At 38.4% G+C, this 13,807-nt stretch overlaps 1 protein-coding gene across 26 annotated transcripts in view; it reads left to right on the top strand.

Annotated features, from left to right (window-relative positions):
* Positions 1-13,807, top strand: part of MCTP1 (multiple C2 and transmembrane domain containing 1) — a 525,474-nt gene that overhangs the window by 334,505 nt on the left and 177,162 nt on the right. For all 26 annotated transcript variants that reach the window (XM_047089153.1, XM_047089172.1, XM_047089119.1 and 23 more), the window contains one exon: positions 9,156-9,342. In XM_047089153.1, the coding sequence (XP_046945109.1) occupies positions 9,156-9,342 (187 nt within the window). The remainder of the gene's footprint in view (positions 1-9,155; positions 9,343-13,807) is intronic.

Genomic DNA, 13,807 nt, shown 5'->3' with positions numbered 1-13,807 from the left:
ATTGTTACACTTTTATGCAGAGCAGTAATCTGAACAAATTGGCTGCTGACAGCTGCGGTAAATTGCCAAGAATGAGTGCTGTCAGAGAACAAGTTGTTTTTATGAACGTGCAGAATAAGTAAATCCTGTGTCAAGCAATTTTATTCAGTTGGAGTTATTTGCAACCCAATATAGCAAGATTTATGGCATTATTTATTAGTGTGCAAAATGCTTGTTTATCTTGAAAGTGGCATTGATTTGGGGTACATATATTTTCAGTTGGGGAATTGGTACTGACTTTATTTGTTGCATTGTTATCGGGGCTGAGGAGTTGGTCCTGCCCATGAGAACAAAGTGCTACAGATGTAAGCTTCCCTACAGAGATCTATTTCAACAAAATTTTTATTAATGGTGTTTGATAAGAAAAACTTATTCCAAATGGGCAAGTTCTGGATGAAGAACAAATGCTTCCAGAATCTACAACCATAAAAATAAATCTGTGACTCTTGTGTGTAATGCCAAAGGAAACAGAACGTGGGATGTGTAGGTGCACACATATGTGTGTTCCGGTATAGCATAGCAAATGGGGAATACAGCCTTTGACTTTGGATATTAACAAAATTAATGTTCTCTGAAGGTTGAAGGTCAGTGCATTTGACACTCTATAGGCTCTGATTTGCATAGGTTCTTATTTATGATACCAATTCTCCAATAATTCTTTTACTTCCTACATAGAACGAAAACAATCCTCCTGCATTATTAATTTGAAAGCACAAAGACAGCTAGTCAGAAAACTCTAAACTGAAGAGAGTTTTTTCATGAAATCATTATATTTCACTATTTTTCTCACTGAGGATTGAGTGAAATATTTCATTAGTGAGATCGATCATATTTAAGGAAAGAATGGAATGTGTCATTGATTCTTGTCTTGGTTTTCCATAAAATCAACCTAAGATTTCAATCTATTTTCCTGCATGGGTTACTATTCTTTTCTTCTGAAGACTTCTTCCAAAAGTTCATACTCAATGCAGTGTTTCTTATACAGTGGGCAGAGTTTCCAAAGACAGCTTTCAGGCACCACTATGTGTATATTAAATAGTTTACCTTCATGTCAGGCAATGGAGATTGTCACAAGTTGCTCTAATACAGCACTCTCCCCGAACAGAGTTCAACAGTGACAACTTCTAACAACAGAGAAGCAAGAGCAGCCTGAGCATTTTATAATGTCAGAGATGGTGTAAAAACTGCATAGTTGTGAAACTTGAAAACACGTTAGTGGTTATGTATTGAAGTCTTGAAAATGCAAAAATTCTAAGGAATTGTGTATTATATTGATCCATAGTATAAAATTTTGTAATATATCATGTGTTACTAGTCTTACTAATGTAAAAGGGTTCTCATATATTACAAAATCTCAAAAAGCTTCATAATGTTATTGTTACATTTGGTCACAATTATGTAAAATATGTGTTGTTGTTGTTTTTTTAAATTACCACCCCCCACCCCCACCAAAGAAATTCCACAGAGGCTTGTCTTCTTATTCTGAAGACTTTGTTTTCAAATGTCTTGCTAATCATGATGGCTTTATAATATCATTAGCTAATACTTCAAGGCACAGCACACACTGAACAAGTTTATTGTCAACGTAGATGTAAATTTCTATTGCAAACATTGTCTTGATAATTTGGGGTTGTTTGGGCTGAATTCTTGCTAGATCTGATTAGACCATCACTGGTTTGTGAATCAGAATGTGGCTGACATAGAGCTCAGCTAAGAGCAGAAGTGGTGTCTCTGCAGATTCTTGTTTATCATTCTGCTCACTGGTGCTTGTTCAATTAGCATTATCTTCAATCCACAGTTTCTTTACTGGGATCTTTTAAAGCCAATTGTCCATTTTGTGAGGATTAGTTCAGTTAAAACTAGATTATATAATCTGTAAATCCATTTAACAAGGCATATATGAACTGCAATTCGGTGAAAGCAAGTCAGCAAGTAAGGGGGCCACTGTCTACCCCTCTATGTTATGTAGTTCCTACTCTTTCCTAAAATACTTACAGGCCATAAGTGACATATCTGATGCATGGGACACCTGTGTTAATGCATATATTAAACATTTATAAAGCTTGATTCTTGCCCTGTTTTTAAATTAAAAAAAAATCCCAATAGTCCTAACATTTACTCCTGCACCCCAGTGTTCTCACACGTATGTACATGTATACGTGCAGGGTGCTAAGCTCAAGACTATTTCATCTGGGAGGAATATCACTGGTCACTAGTTCAGGCATGGCAGATAGAAGGACAGAGGAGAAAAAAAGATGGTAAGAGCACTGAAATTTTACTCTGTACTCTTAAGGGGAAATGTCACCAAATAAATGTGACATATTTCTTTCATGTGATTAAATGCATACAGTTTTTTAAAAGCACAAAGAACTTTAAGCTTTCACATGGAAGTCAGGAAACTTTCAAGTTCTTGCCATCATTAAATTTCTCTGAGCCTCAATTTCCCCATGTGTAGAATGAGAGAAAGTAGCTTTGAAATCTTCAGTTTCAAGTCTGTTTTGATTCTTCTATTGATTGATGGATTGATGAGCTGGGTTCAGAATATATAGTAAGTTTTTAAATTTTCCAACATCAAACCAAGGCATATACAACAATAAAACCACATATTATATTTAGATAGTACTTTCAACTTTTCAAAGTAGTTGCTCATCTGTTACTCCTGTGTTCTTACAACTCTATGCAAAGAGGAGGCATTTAAAAAAATTGTTTTCCATTTTATAAGTGAACAAAGCTGATGTACAAAAACTTTAAGTGACTTGCATAATAGCACAATGCTAATGAATAAGCTTTATTAAAACTTTGGTGTTCTGAACCCCTGGTCGCAGAGTCTGAAGCCATTTGAACTTTGTTCAAGGCAACACGCTGAGTCTGTGGTAGTTCTGGGAAAAAGGAGATGAGAAATAGTGGGCTTAGAATGACTGAGTTCCTAAAATCTAATAGAGGATACATAGCAGAGGCCTGACACACTTAAATAGTTCATGAATAAATGGGTTAATGAGTGAGAGAAACAAGTGTTGAAAAGAAATCAAACCCCTTTCTAGGGGGATAATAGAGGGTGGTAGAATGGGTACATTACACACTAGCCCTGGTCTGCTACTGTCACCGTGGGTAAATTTTGGACCTCTCTTCACTTCCATATTGTCCATAAGTACTTCAGTACTTACAAAGCACCAACGATATTCTGGGTGCTATGCTAGATGCCTGCCATTGAAGTCTCAGGATCCTGGCAGAGAAAGACAACTGCAGGTTATTTCATTGAGAATTATTAAACTTGGCAAGCAAAGATAGATATATCAGCTCAGGCAGAGGGTTGCTTTATCCAAACACAAAGAAAGAGCTACGCCCTAGCATGGATGGTGGGAGAATCATCAGCTGTCTGCAATGACTTGAGTCATAAGTGTGAGTCAGCAAACGACAGCTGATGGTAAGTCATGGAGTGCACCATTGCCTTGTTAAGGATATTTCAGAAGTGGTGGGAACCTAGGGGAGGGGTGTAGTTAGGTTTGTGTTTTAGACATCTGTTACTGAGGGGATTGAATTGTGTCAATGGTTTTCACATTAGCCAAACTCCCTAAAAAAGAGAGTTTGAGGCAATGATTAAGTTCTGATGCTTTATTGGGAGATAGAACCCCAGGCACTGAGAGTGAGAGACAAAAACCATAAGGCAGGGAAGAGTAGGAGGCAATGCAAGGCAGTATATTGGTGGGATGGCCACTGTTTCCTGAGTTTCAGAGACAGAGCTGGTTGCTATGCACCCACCTGGCCACATGTGGACAGGTAATCTGGAGAATCATCCTTTGAAGCAGTCTGTGAGAGGGAGAGTGTTGTGGGGAGTTATCTTCCCAGCTCCTATTCCATTAATCTAAGTTCACCCCACCAGAAGGCTATTGTTGCATCTTGTTTCTCTGGCTCTTGATCAGGGAGCCAGACCCCACAACCCACCGTGTGGCTTGTCATCCAAGTGAGGAAGTGGTCTTAGAAGTCAGAAACTTGGGACATGTGGCCATTAGGCCTAGATGCACAATGGCAGCCAAGGGGAGTGCCCAGCTTATTTTGGCAAGTGAAAGTTGAGTCAGTCCTAGATGGAAGCTCCATGAGGACTCAAGCGCAGTTCATCGGTCATGATGGTGGGATGAAAAGCAGACCCTCAGCCAAAGTCACAGTTGAGGCAAAGCAGGCAGCGGATGACCCATGACCCAGGAAGCCTTGGTTTCAGGAGAATCTAAGGGAATGAAAAGATGTATCCAATAAGTTTTCAGCTTACATGTGGAACCACAATATGAAAACAGATGTATGTAAGAGAAGCCGTTCTTTGAACTAGAGAGGAGAGTCCACACCCTAGTTTTTCACCTTTCTCCCCTCCACGGCAACTTTTGAGGTACCCCCTTGGAAGACAGTCTGAAAATAGATTATCTGCCCTCTAGCATCAACATAAAGGCTTTTCTGGAAGATGTGTATAATACATTTGAAGAATAGTATTTTGTTGACTAAAAGATGAATTTGTTCTCTTAGGTTTTTGGTTTGTGGAATTGCAAAGAAAGGATGCAAACAAGTGTAAACACGGATAGAGTTGTAACACATTGTGAAATTGGGGGTTTTCAGGAATTTGAAGTTTATCTAGTTCAATTACCTCATATTGCAGATGAGGAAACTGGAATTCAAGAGAATAAGTTTTCTTGGGAAAGGTCACACAACTAATTAGTGACAGATGGAGGGCTGAAATGAAGGGAATCTGACTCCCTATCCTGGGCTCTTTTCCCTGAGTACATATCTGCGTATGTACTTTGGGACTTCATGAATTTGCTTCATTGTTCTTTAAATTTTCATTTTCACTTTGATAACAATGTCAAACCATTAATTTATGCCAATTCTGACCATCCAGATGACCACCAAGGACTTCTATATCCAAACCGTAGTGAATCCTTCCATCCTTTAGGAAATAACAGTACAGGGGAGCTAAATACAGGTGAATCTGCCTGTTGGGCTGCTATCCCAGATTACCACAGACTGTTAAAAACAACAGAAATTTACTTCTCACAGTTCTAGAAGCTGGTAAGTCCAAAATGGAGACACCAGCAGATTCTGTGTCTGGTTTCCTGGTTCAGAGACTGCTGTGTTTTCTCTGTGTCCTTACATGGCAGAAGGAGTGAAGGATCTCTCTGGGGCCTCTGTTATGAAGGCACTAATCTCATTCATGAAGAGGCACTAATCTCATTCACCACCTTCATGACCTAATCACCTCACAAAGGCCCCACCTCATAATACCATCACATCGGCCAATAGGTTTCAACATAGGCATTTTGGAGACAAACACTCAAACCATGACACTGGTCTGTAACAATAAGCACTGAATTTGGAACAGACTGTTGTGGGAGTTCTGTCTTTGTACATATTTATTCAACAGCAATAAAGGGGTAGCAAAGACTTTTTTCCACAAAATTCCAGCAATAATTTGATTTAATACTCACTTAATGCAGATTTCAGTGGTGCCATGATGCTAACTTCATTCTCAAGTTAACAAGACAAGTTGGCTCAGTTATCAGGCAACATTTCATTTAAAATAGCATCTGAGGATTACTCCTGAGCAGAGTTTTTAGATGAAGAGTAGAGCTGAATAACCCCAACTAGCAAAGAACCCTGGAGTCATTAATACTCTCTTCAATACATTTATATAAATAAGCATTTTCTACATTAGAATTATTAAAGTCAAAATTCTGAAACATTAAATATAGGATAGAATCTGAGACCATTTCTACAAGAATACCCAATACTGAAACTTTAGTTGCAGCAGAAAAGCATAATCTTCCCTGTAAATTTACAATGTTAACTTAAGTTTTATTAGTTTCATAGTTTTAAAAATTCAATTTGTATATTTTCTGAGTTTATCTTCTTATAAAAGCAATAATTTACAGTCTTCTTCTGTAGTTTATATATATTTTAAAAGTATAAAAATAACACAATTCCATGCTTCAAAACTGAAAAAAATTCTGTTAAAAACAAGTCCAGATATTACCCAGTTTAATAACCAATGCAAATAGACACACTTCCTCCTGGGATACATGGTTACTTAGTGAAGACTAGTCCAGGAAAAAGCCTAGATCTTGGATTCCATTGTGTCAGATTCAGGTCCTACCTCTGCTGATAACTAACTGTATAGCTCTATTAAGTCATGTACCTTCTCTGGGCTTCAGTTTTCTCTTTGCTAAATTAAGGAGATTGTAAGGATCACAAATTCCTATGCCTGTTGGAATCAGATACAGAGTTAAGTGAAATAGACCAGTTGTAAATAATAGACAGCATTAGGGATAGTAATTAATTCAGAGGACATTTGCTCTGTCTTAAAATGTTTTTAATTCAAAACTTTTTTAGCACTACAAACAGAAACAGTATATCCATGGGCCAGATTTTATCTGAAAGTTGCCAATTTGCAACTCTTGGACCAGAGCATCTTTAGAGAACCTTCCCCAAGTCTAGAGCATCAAATGCAATGACTCTAACATAAATGAGGAGTAGACCAGCATCCATATGACCAGTGTAAAATGGTAATAGCCAAAGAAGGAAATCTTCCAGAAAGCTGTGATGTATTTTAAGAGTGATACAGTGTCACACAAAGGAGTAAGGCGAGGATGAGACTGGGAAATGCATGATCCAAATGAGCAAAAGATCTTTATTCTTCCCAACTTTATCCAACCAAAAGTACTGTGTGAATTGTAATCCCTGTTCAACTCTCTGGTATCATACTCCCAATCTAATCCAAAGACTCGTTTACATTCAACAAACTCCAGGTAGGCACTATGCCAATGGCTGGAAAGATCTGTAGAAAATCATATTGATGTTCTTCCTTTTTATTAGAAAATGCATTTGATTGGTTGTCTTTCACCATTCCATTTTTCTCCTCAATTTGTTCCAGGTGTCATTGACAAGAACTTAATTCCAGTTAAAATTATAATATTAGACAAGGAATTTGGTATGTGTTTTCCAGTCTTCAGAGTTTAAGGAGAGAGCATGAAAGTATTTTGAAATGCATGTTATATTCGCAGAAACAATGAGGTTATTTGATATATGTTCTCACTTTAGGAAGATGTTTTCCAGACTTGGTACACACTCTGATTTCCTGCTCTCAACAGTTAGCATTTACACACACGGACTTTCTGTCACTGACCAGGGCATTTCCTTTTCTTTTGTTTCTGTACTCCCCTTCCTCTCAGATGTTTCTAGTCCCAGCTACCTCTCGTCATTTTTGATTGGCACAAATAAAAGGAAAATGTCAGACTTTGGTTCAGTTTCTAAATTTATGCATACTAAATAGATGTTTGAAACCGCCTATAAGTGTTAAGACCCTATTTCTAGAAAATTTAATTTAAAAGCAAAACAATAGACAATAAATCAAGTAAAGAATAAGAAGGAGCAGGGTGCCTGGGTGGCTCAGTTGGTTCAGTGTCCGACTCTTGATTTCCACTCAGGTCATGATCCCTGGGTCTTGGAATCGAGCCCCTCAGCAGGCTCTGTGCTGAGGGTGGAGCCTGCTTAAGATTCTCTCTCTCTCCATCTGCCCCTGTACCCAGCTAATTCTCTCTCTCAAAGAAAAGAAAGAAAGGAAAGAAAGAAGAAAGAAAGAAAGAAAGAAAGAAAGAACAGAAGAAGGAGCAAACATTTAATCTGTCCCTGATGGCTGACTCCCCTGTTTATGATGTTACCACATTTATTCTTATAATAGGCTATTCCCTGTTATAAATTCCTTCTGTTCATATCTGCCCCCTCTTTCTCAGTTGATTGGCTTTGTGAGCACCTCAGTATCTTTCTCTTCCAAATCAGTTGATATTTTTATGAAAATAGTGTTTAGCTCTGAGTAAGTAGGTTATCATGCATGGGCTGCCATGGGGGTGCCTGGGTGGCTCAGTCAGTTAAGTGTCCAACTCTTGGTTTCTGATCAGGTACTGATCTCACCATTTGTGGGTTCGAGCCCCATGTTGGGCTCCACGCTGGCAGTGCAGGGCCTGCTTGGGATTCTCTCTCTCCCCCTCTCCCTGCCCCTCCCTCGCTCTCTGAATGAATAAATAAATAAACAAACAAACAAATAAAGCATGGGCTGCCATGTTATGAAACCTGTATTAGAACAACTCTGTTACATAACCCTTGAGGTATAATATTTTTGGAGAATTTGTTTTTATTTAGATTTATGCATGGTGTTCTATGAATAAACTGGCATGGTTTTAAAAATGAAAAACTTATGGCATCATCATAGTACATATTTTATTCATTGCTTAATAACATTTATGAATGAAGGAAGAATACTCATTGTTTTAAAACCTGCACAAGAATTCAGATTCTTGGTGGTTTGCTTCTTCTAAGACAGCTCATATTAATCTTTCCGTAGGCAAAGCCCCACTAAACTAGTCTGTCTAGGGACTGAAAGTCCTACCGATTTATGAATATGGTCACAGTGGGTAGTGATAGAATCATATAAGTATGTTTTTTTTTGTATCTTACAGGAAATAAGAAATTAGACACTAAAAATAATCAGGGTCTGAATTTTGTGAAGAAAGTGTGTTGACATGAAAGACGTATTCCTCCAGTGGCCCAAATAGTATTTCTGTTGATTTATTTTTCACATAGCTCTGAGCAGCCTGCCCTTTCACTGTTTGATGTGACAAGAAAGAAAGAAAGAAAGAAAGAAAGAAAGAAAGAAAGAAAGGAAGGGAAGGGAAGGGAAGGGAAGGGAAGGGAAGGGAAGGGAAGGGAAGGGAAGGGAAGGGAAGGGAAGGGAAGGGAAGGGAAGGGAAGGGAAGGGAAGGGAAGGGAAGGGAAGGGAAGGGAAGGGAAGGGAAGGGAAGGGAAGGGAAGGGAAGGGAAGGGAAGGGAAGGGAAGGGAAGGGAAGGGAAGGGAAGGGAAGGGAAGGGAAGGGAAGGGAAGGGAAGGGAAGGGAAGGGAAGGGAAGGGAAGGGAAGGGAAGGGAAGGGAAGGGAAGGGAAGGGAAGGGAAGGGAAGGGAAGGGAAGGGAAGGGAAGGGAAGGGAAGGGAAGGGAAGGGAAGGGAAGGGAAGGGAAGGGAAGGGAAGGGAAGGGAAGGGAAGGGGGAAAAAAGCCACTTGCTAATTCAAAACATTTGTTCCTAGGTGCCAGGTCGACCTGTCGGCTCTCAGTAGGGAACAGACACACAAGTTGGAGCTGCAGCTGGAAGAGGGTGAGGGACACCTGGTGCTGCTGGTCACCCTGACAGCTTCGGCCACAGTCAGTATCTCTGACCTCTCCGTCAACTCCCTGGAGGACCAGAAAGAACGGGAGGAAATATTAAGGAGATATGTACGTATGTAACCCTCCTCCTTCAGGATTATGTGTGACTAGTTGAGGTTGTAAATAATTCACTTGGAGTGACAGAAGTACATCTGCAAAGCTGTCTGACAGATGAATCAGCACAAACAGAAAGCTGGGCAAGTGCAAATGCCACACTTATTACCCTGATGTCTAGACACCCCGTCTACTCTCGAGTCTCTTCCAAAGCAAGTTCTAGATCCTGAGCATCTCCTCAGTGATTTTGTCATGCAGCACAATTATCACGCAAGGAAACTTCTCATAAAGGAAAGTTAGGTGTACACAACATTACTTTAAAATTAATTCATTGACTCTTTGTAATTGCCATTAAAAATTCTTGGTCTTTCCAAGTTTGAAATGGAATTAATGGAACCTACATTAATTAGTAGCTTGGTAACAAGAAGATATTCCAGAATTTTTTATGTCAACTGCTTAGAAAAGCCTCACTTCATTCCTTTATTTTATTTTCATTGAATGTGAAATGTAATTAAAAGGAAGCCTCCCTACCTTTTGACCAAATGTAGACAGTGATTGGGTGGGATAGCGAGTCACTATAGTAAGTACCCTTCTCAAATTTTACCAAACCAAAATATTCATATCCGAATCTACCTATTTCCCAGCATCCTCACATTGTGCATTTTCCACCATGTAGTTTTCTCGAATCAACAGAGAGGGGAGCTCTTACTCCACCATTCTCTCTCATTGGAGACTCGAAAAAGTGAATGCCTGGGTACCCGTGAAGCCGGGGGGGAAAAAGGCTTTTCCACTTAAAATTACAAAGCTTGTATTGTACAATGCTGCCAGGTGTTTAGAAGGCTCCTCTAGACACTCAGCCATGAAACCAAGCTCTGACTAACAAAGAACCGCTTAATTTTTTTTTTTTTTTTTTAGATTCTAAAATATTCCTATTTGCTGACTGACATCCTTCCAATAACTGAATTTAATAAAGATGTACCTTATCAGGCTGTGCAGATAACATGAAGTGCTGGTACTAATGCTCTACAATATTCTTCAAACAGATTAGCAGGATGTGCGCTTCAGCAAATTTATTCTGGCTATCTCCACTGAATCAGCTGTCTGCTAATGCTTGTACAACTCATCCACCAATGGTGTTATCATAAACAGTTTAATAGAGGTGACTCAGCCAGGCTACAGAGTATATATTTTTAAACCACCTAAGAGCCCAACGTATTGTTGGGCATCTTCTAATATGTAATTGCAATTATGAAAATTATTTCACATTTTGGTACCCACAAAAACATATTCTCCTGTTACCAGAAGTGAGCCTCATGAATTGAAACAATTTTAAAAGAATTAATTGGTATATTAATATAAAGATTCTAGGTATTATGATACTGTACTTTATGGATGAATATTTGATACTATCCCGTATATTAGAATGATACTGCGGGCTCGGAAATTAGAAATAATCCAACTATCATTGATCCTTTTTTTTTTTCTTTTTGTTGGATGGGCTTCCTTAAATCAGCCATTTCCATTCTGAATTTGAATATTTGTTTCCACACTTTCTTTCAAATGTTAGTTATTTTTTCAATAAAATACAAAACATTATATGGATGCCCCCAGCTAATTCTCAGGTTATATGCTGCTCAATGTGTTAAAAAGTGAACCATATTTAAATGCATCTTTTTTTTTTTAGCCCTGAATTTCAAGCATAGGCCTGTATTTCCCTCTAGAGACGTAGCTGCTAAGACGCTACTGTAGGTGGTAAAGCACATGTGTTATAATTGCTCATAGCCATACAAGGACAGAGACCTGTAGTTTTGGGTTTCAGCGTGTTTCCTTTTTATCGCACAGGTTATGAGATGATGAAATGCTGTATCATGTCTGAAACATCACTTGTTCTGAAGAAACCTAAAAAAAGAGGTTATTTGGAGACTTATTTGTATATTTCCCTGAGAGAACATGTGTATTTTTTAAGTTTTAGGTTAAACTTAAGAATTTGATTTGGCAGTGGCCATAGTGAGGAAAGTAAACGAATTGCCCCTGAAAAGGCTCTCCATTTCTGTCCTTCAGCTGCTCATTGTAAAGCATTGAATCCCCACAAATTAAACAGACATTACTGTGGGAACCATTATTTGATCACCTCATTCTGAAAAGATGGCTAATTCCATTTTTCTTTTTTTCTTTTTTTTTTTTCTTTTAGGGGGAGGAAAGCAGGGAAGGTCAATAGGGGGCGGGTAGTAATGGGTAGTAGACCAAGAGCGATTGTATGACCTTTTCAGAACGGGTATGCTGAACCCTTGCTCCCCCTTGTCACAGTTTAAAAACCAGAGGAGCTAGTTTAGAGAAGAAGTTGTTAGCATTCCATTTTTATTATGACATTTCACAGTCATCTGATTTAATGTCCCTTGACCGGATTGTCCACCGTGAGACGATGGGCTTGAAATGTTATTTAGAGCATTGATAAAAGGTGAGCGGTTCTAAGATGACAGCGAGTCATAAGGCTGGTGGTGTGACATTAATTTTCTCCATAACAGAGATGGAATAAGACGTCACGGTGACAAGCTGTCAATCAGCTCTGGCCCCTCAGAGCATCTCTATGCCATAGGATGGGGCATTGCCTCTCCCGTAATAGAGCTGAACTGAGATGCTCTCCCTGACAGCTGCTGCAGCCATAGAGAAAATATATTATACAGCCTTTCATTAAAAAAATAAAGAGGACTCCTCTCCAGAGCATTTCAATCTTTTCCCATCTATTGAGGGCTGAAAGGATTCACAGCAAATCATAGATTCCTCTGCTATGGAAATTTCGGGCTTCAGAAGCCATCCAGGTTTTGAGGCCTTCTAAAATAACCATAAATAACAAGGCAGGAATATGTCTTGATGAAGCATTACTGAAAGGTGTATTTATAAACTGATATATTTAAGTTTTTTGCTTTTTTTTTGAATTCTTATTATAATCGATATGTCACTGGTCTAAACAGTTGAAGTTGGCAATAAATTACTGAGTGTCAGCTGACTGGAGGAAATAAAACGTTCAGACAATAATTACTACCCCAAATGAGAAGCAGAACATCAGAGCTGAAGCGTCAGAAGCTATACGTCTGGGCAGTGAGGTTACTAGTATTGAACAGTTCTCAGCCTGAAGACTGAAGGTATTTGTTTTAGACACAGTGAAACTTGGTTGAAATTACTCTTGAAAATTAAAGGACAGGAACCTTTTGATAAAACTCTTCTCTGTCATTAGGATAGGAGACTTACCTGGGGTATAATACTCCATAAGCTCGTAAGCTCTGGGATAAGGGCAGGCTTCTCAAAGCTGGTGTTACCACATTAGGAAGACAACAAACTCTGAGTTGTAACACCACTGTGTAAAGTTCCCACTGTTAAACCCTTAACTTACACGTAATTTAAATGGAGAGACAAGTGTATTTTTACTGAACGCTGTCCTCTGGGTAGTTCAAATAGATTTTTGGTGATAAGCAACTGTTTAAAAACAATAAAAGACTAAGCGCTAATCTTGTGCTCAACACCCTTCAAAGTTAGGCTCCGAGATTACACATATATCTGCATTGCCTCCTCTCAATATACCAAGGTCATGGCTTCAGTGAACACTGATTAGTCATACAGGACTGATAAAGTTAATATTTCAGTAAGCTTCTGCTTGTCAGTATTCTCACATTCTTAATACAAGGATGGGAATGTTCTTTGGTAACAGTTTGATGACTTTGTTAGGTTATGCTCCCTGGTCTTATAGCACTTTAAGGATTATGATACAGAAGGGCCTTTGATTTACTGAGAAGAAATGCTGGTCTTGTCATGAGAAAAATGCTAGGAAGTGCAAATAAACGCATTTCGATGTTCTGTGTCAATACTTACTCCTCAAGTATTTGTGACCACTAATTAGGGTTCTGAATTACTGCACTGGTAGCCCTCTTTTAATGCCTTCAGGTATTATACTTCCGAAAACACTACCATTATTAATTTATGAAATTAAATACGTTTTATTCTTTGGATCTGATTCACCTGTTGAAATTTCTCTACTTCTAGTCATACTACAATGGCAAATAAAATTACAAACCTAAGAAAAATTATTCGTCACTTTTGATCTTATTTTCAGTGATCAATTTGACTTATTTTAGAAGATTATATATGATATTTTTCCTAACAAGCTTAAAGAACTGTGTCAAACTTTTGAATTAAATATTACGAAATGGCACTTCATTAATTTAACCCTCATCTGGCGCATGCTGTTTCCAAAACTCACAAGAAGAAAATAACTTAAAAAAAAACTTGTTAACTTGCTTAATTCTAAAGGCTGCAGTGTGTTACATAAGCAACAATTTAAGACTCGGTATTAACAATCATTAGTCTCCAAACCATCATACCCGTAGATGAAAGATTTCTTGGAGTCCTTAAGTAAAGGAAATTGAAGGAAGGAACTATACATACACTCTTCTATATTTTATTGTTCATCATGTACTGATAATTA

This window comes from Lynx rufus, unplaced genomic scaffold (assembly GCF_022079265.1).
Source record: "Lynx rufus isolate CCGP_SWC_20201006 ecotype Redwood Valley unplaced genomic scaffold, mLynRuf1.p SCAF_1, whole genome shotgun sequence".
Lineage (NCBI taxonomy): Eukaryota > Metazoa > Chordata > Mammalia > Carnivora > Felidae > Lynx > Lynx rufus.
This window is presented reverse-complemented; position numbering and strand designations above follow the sequence as displayed.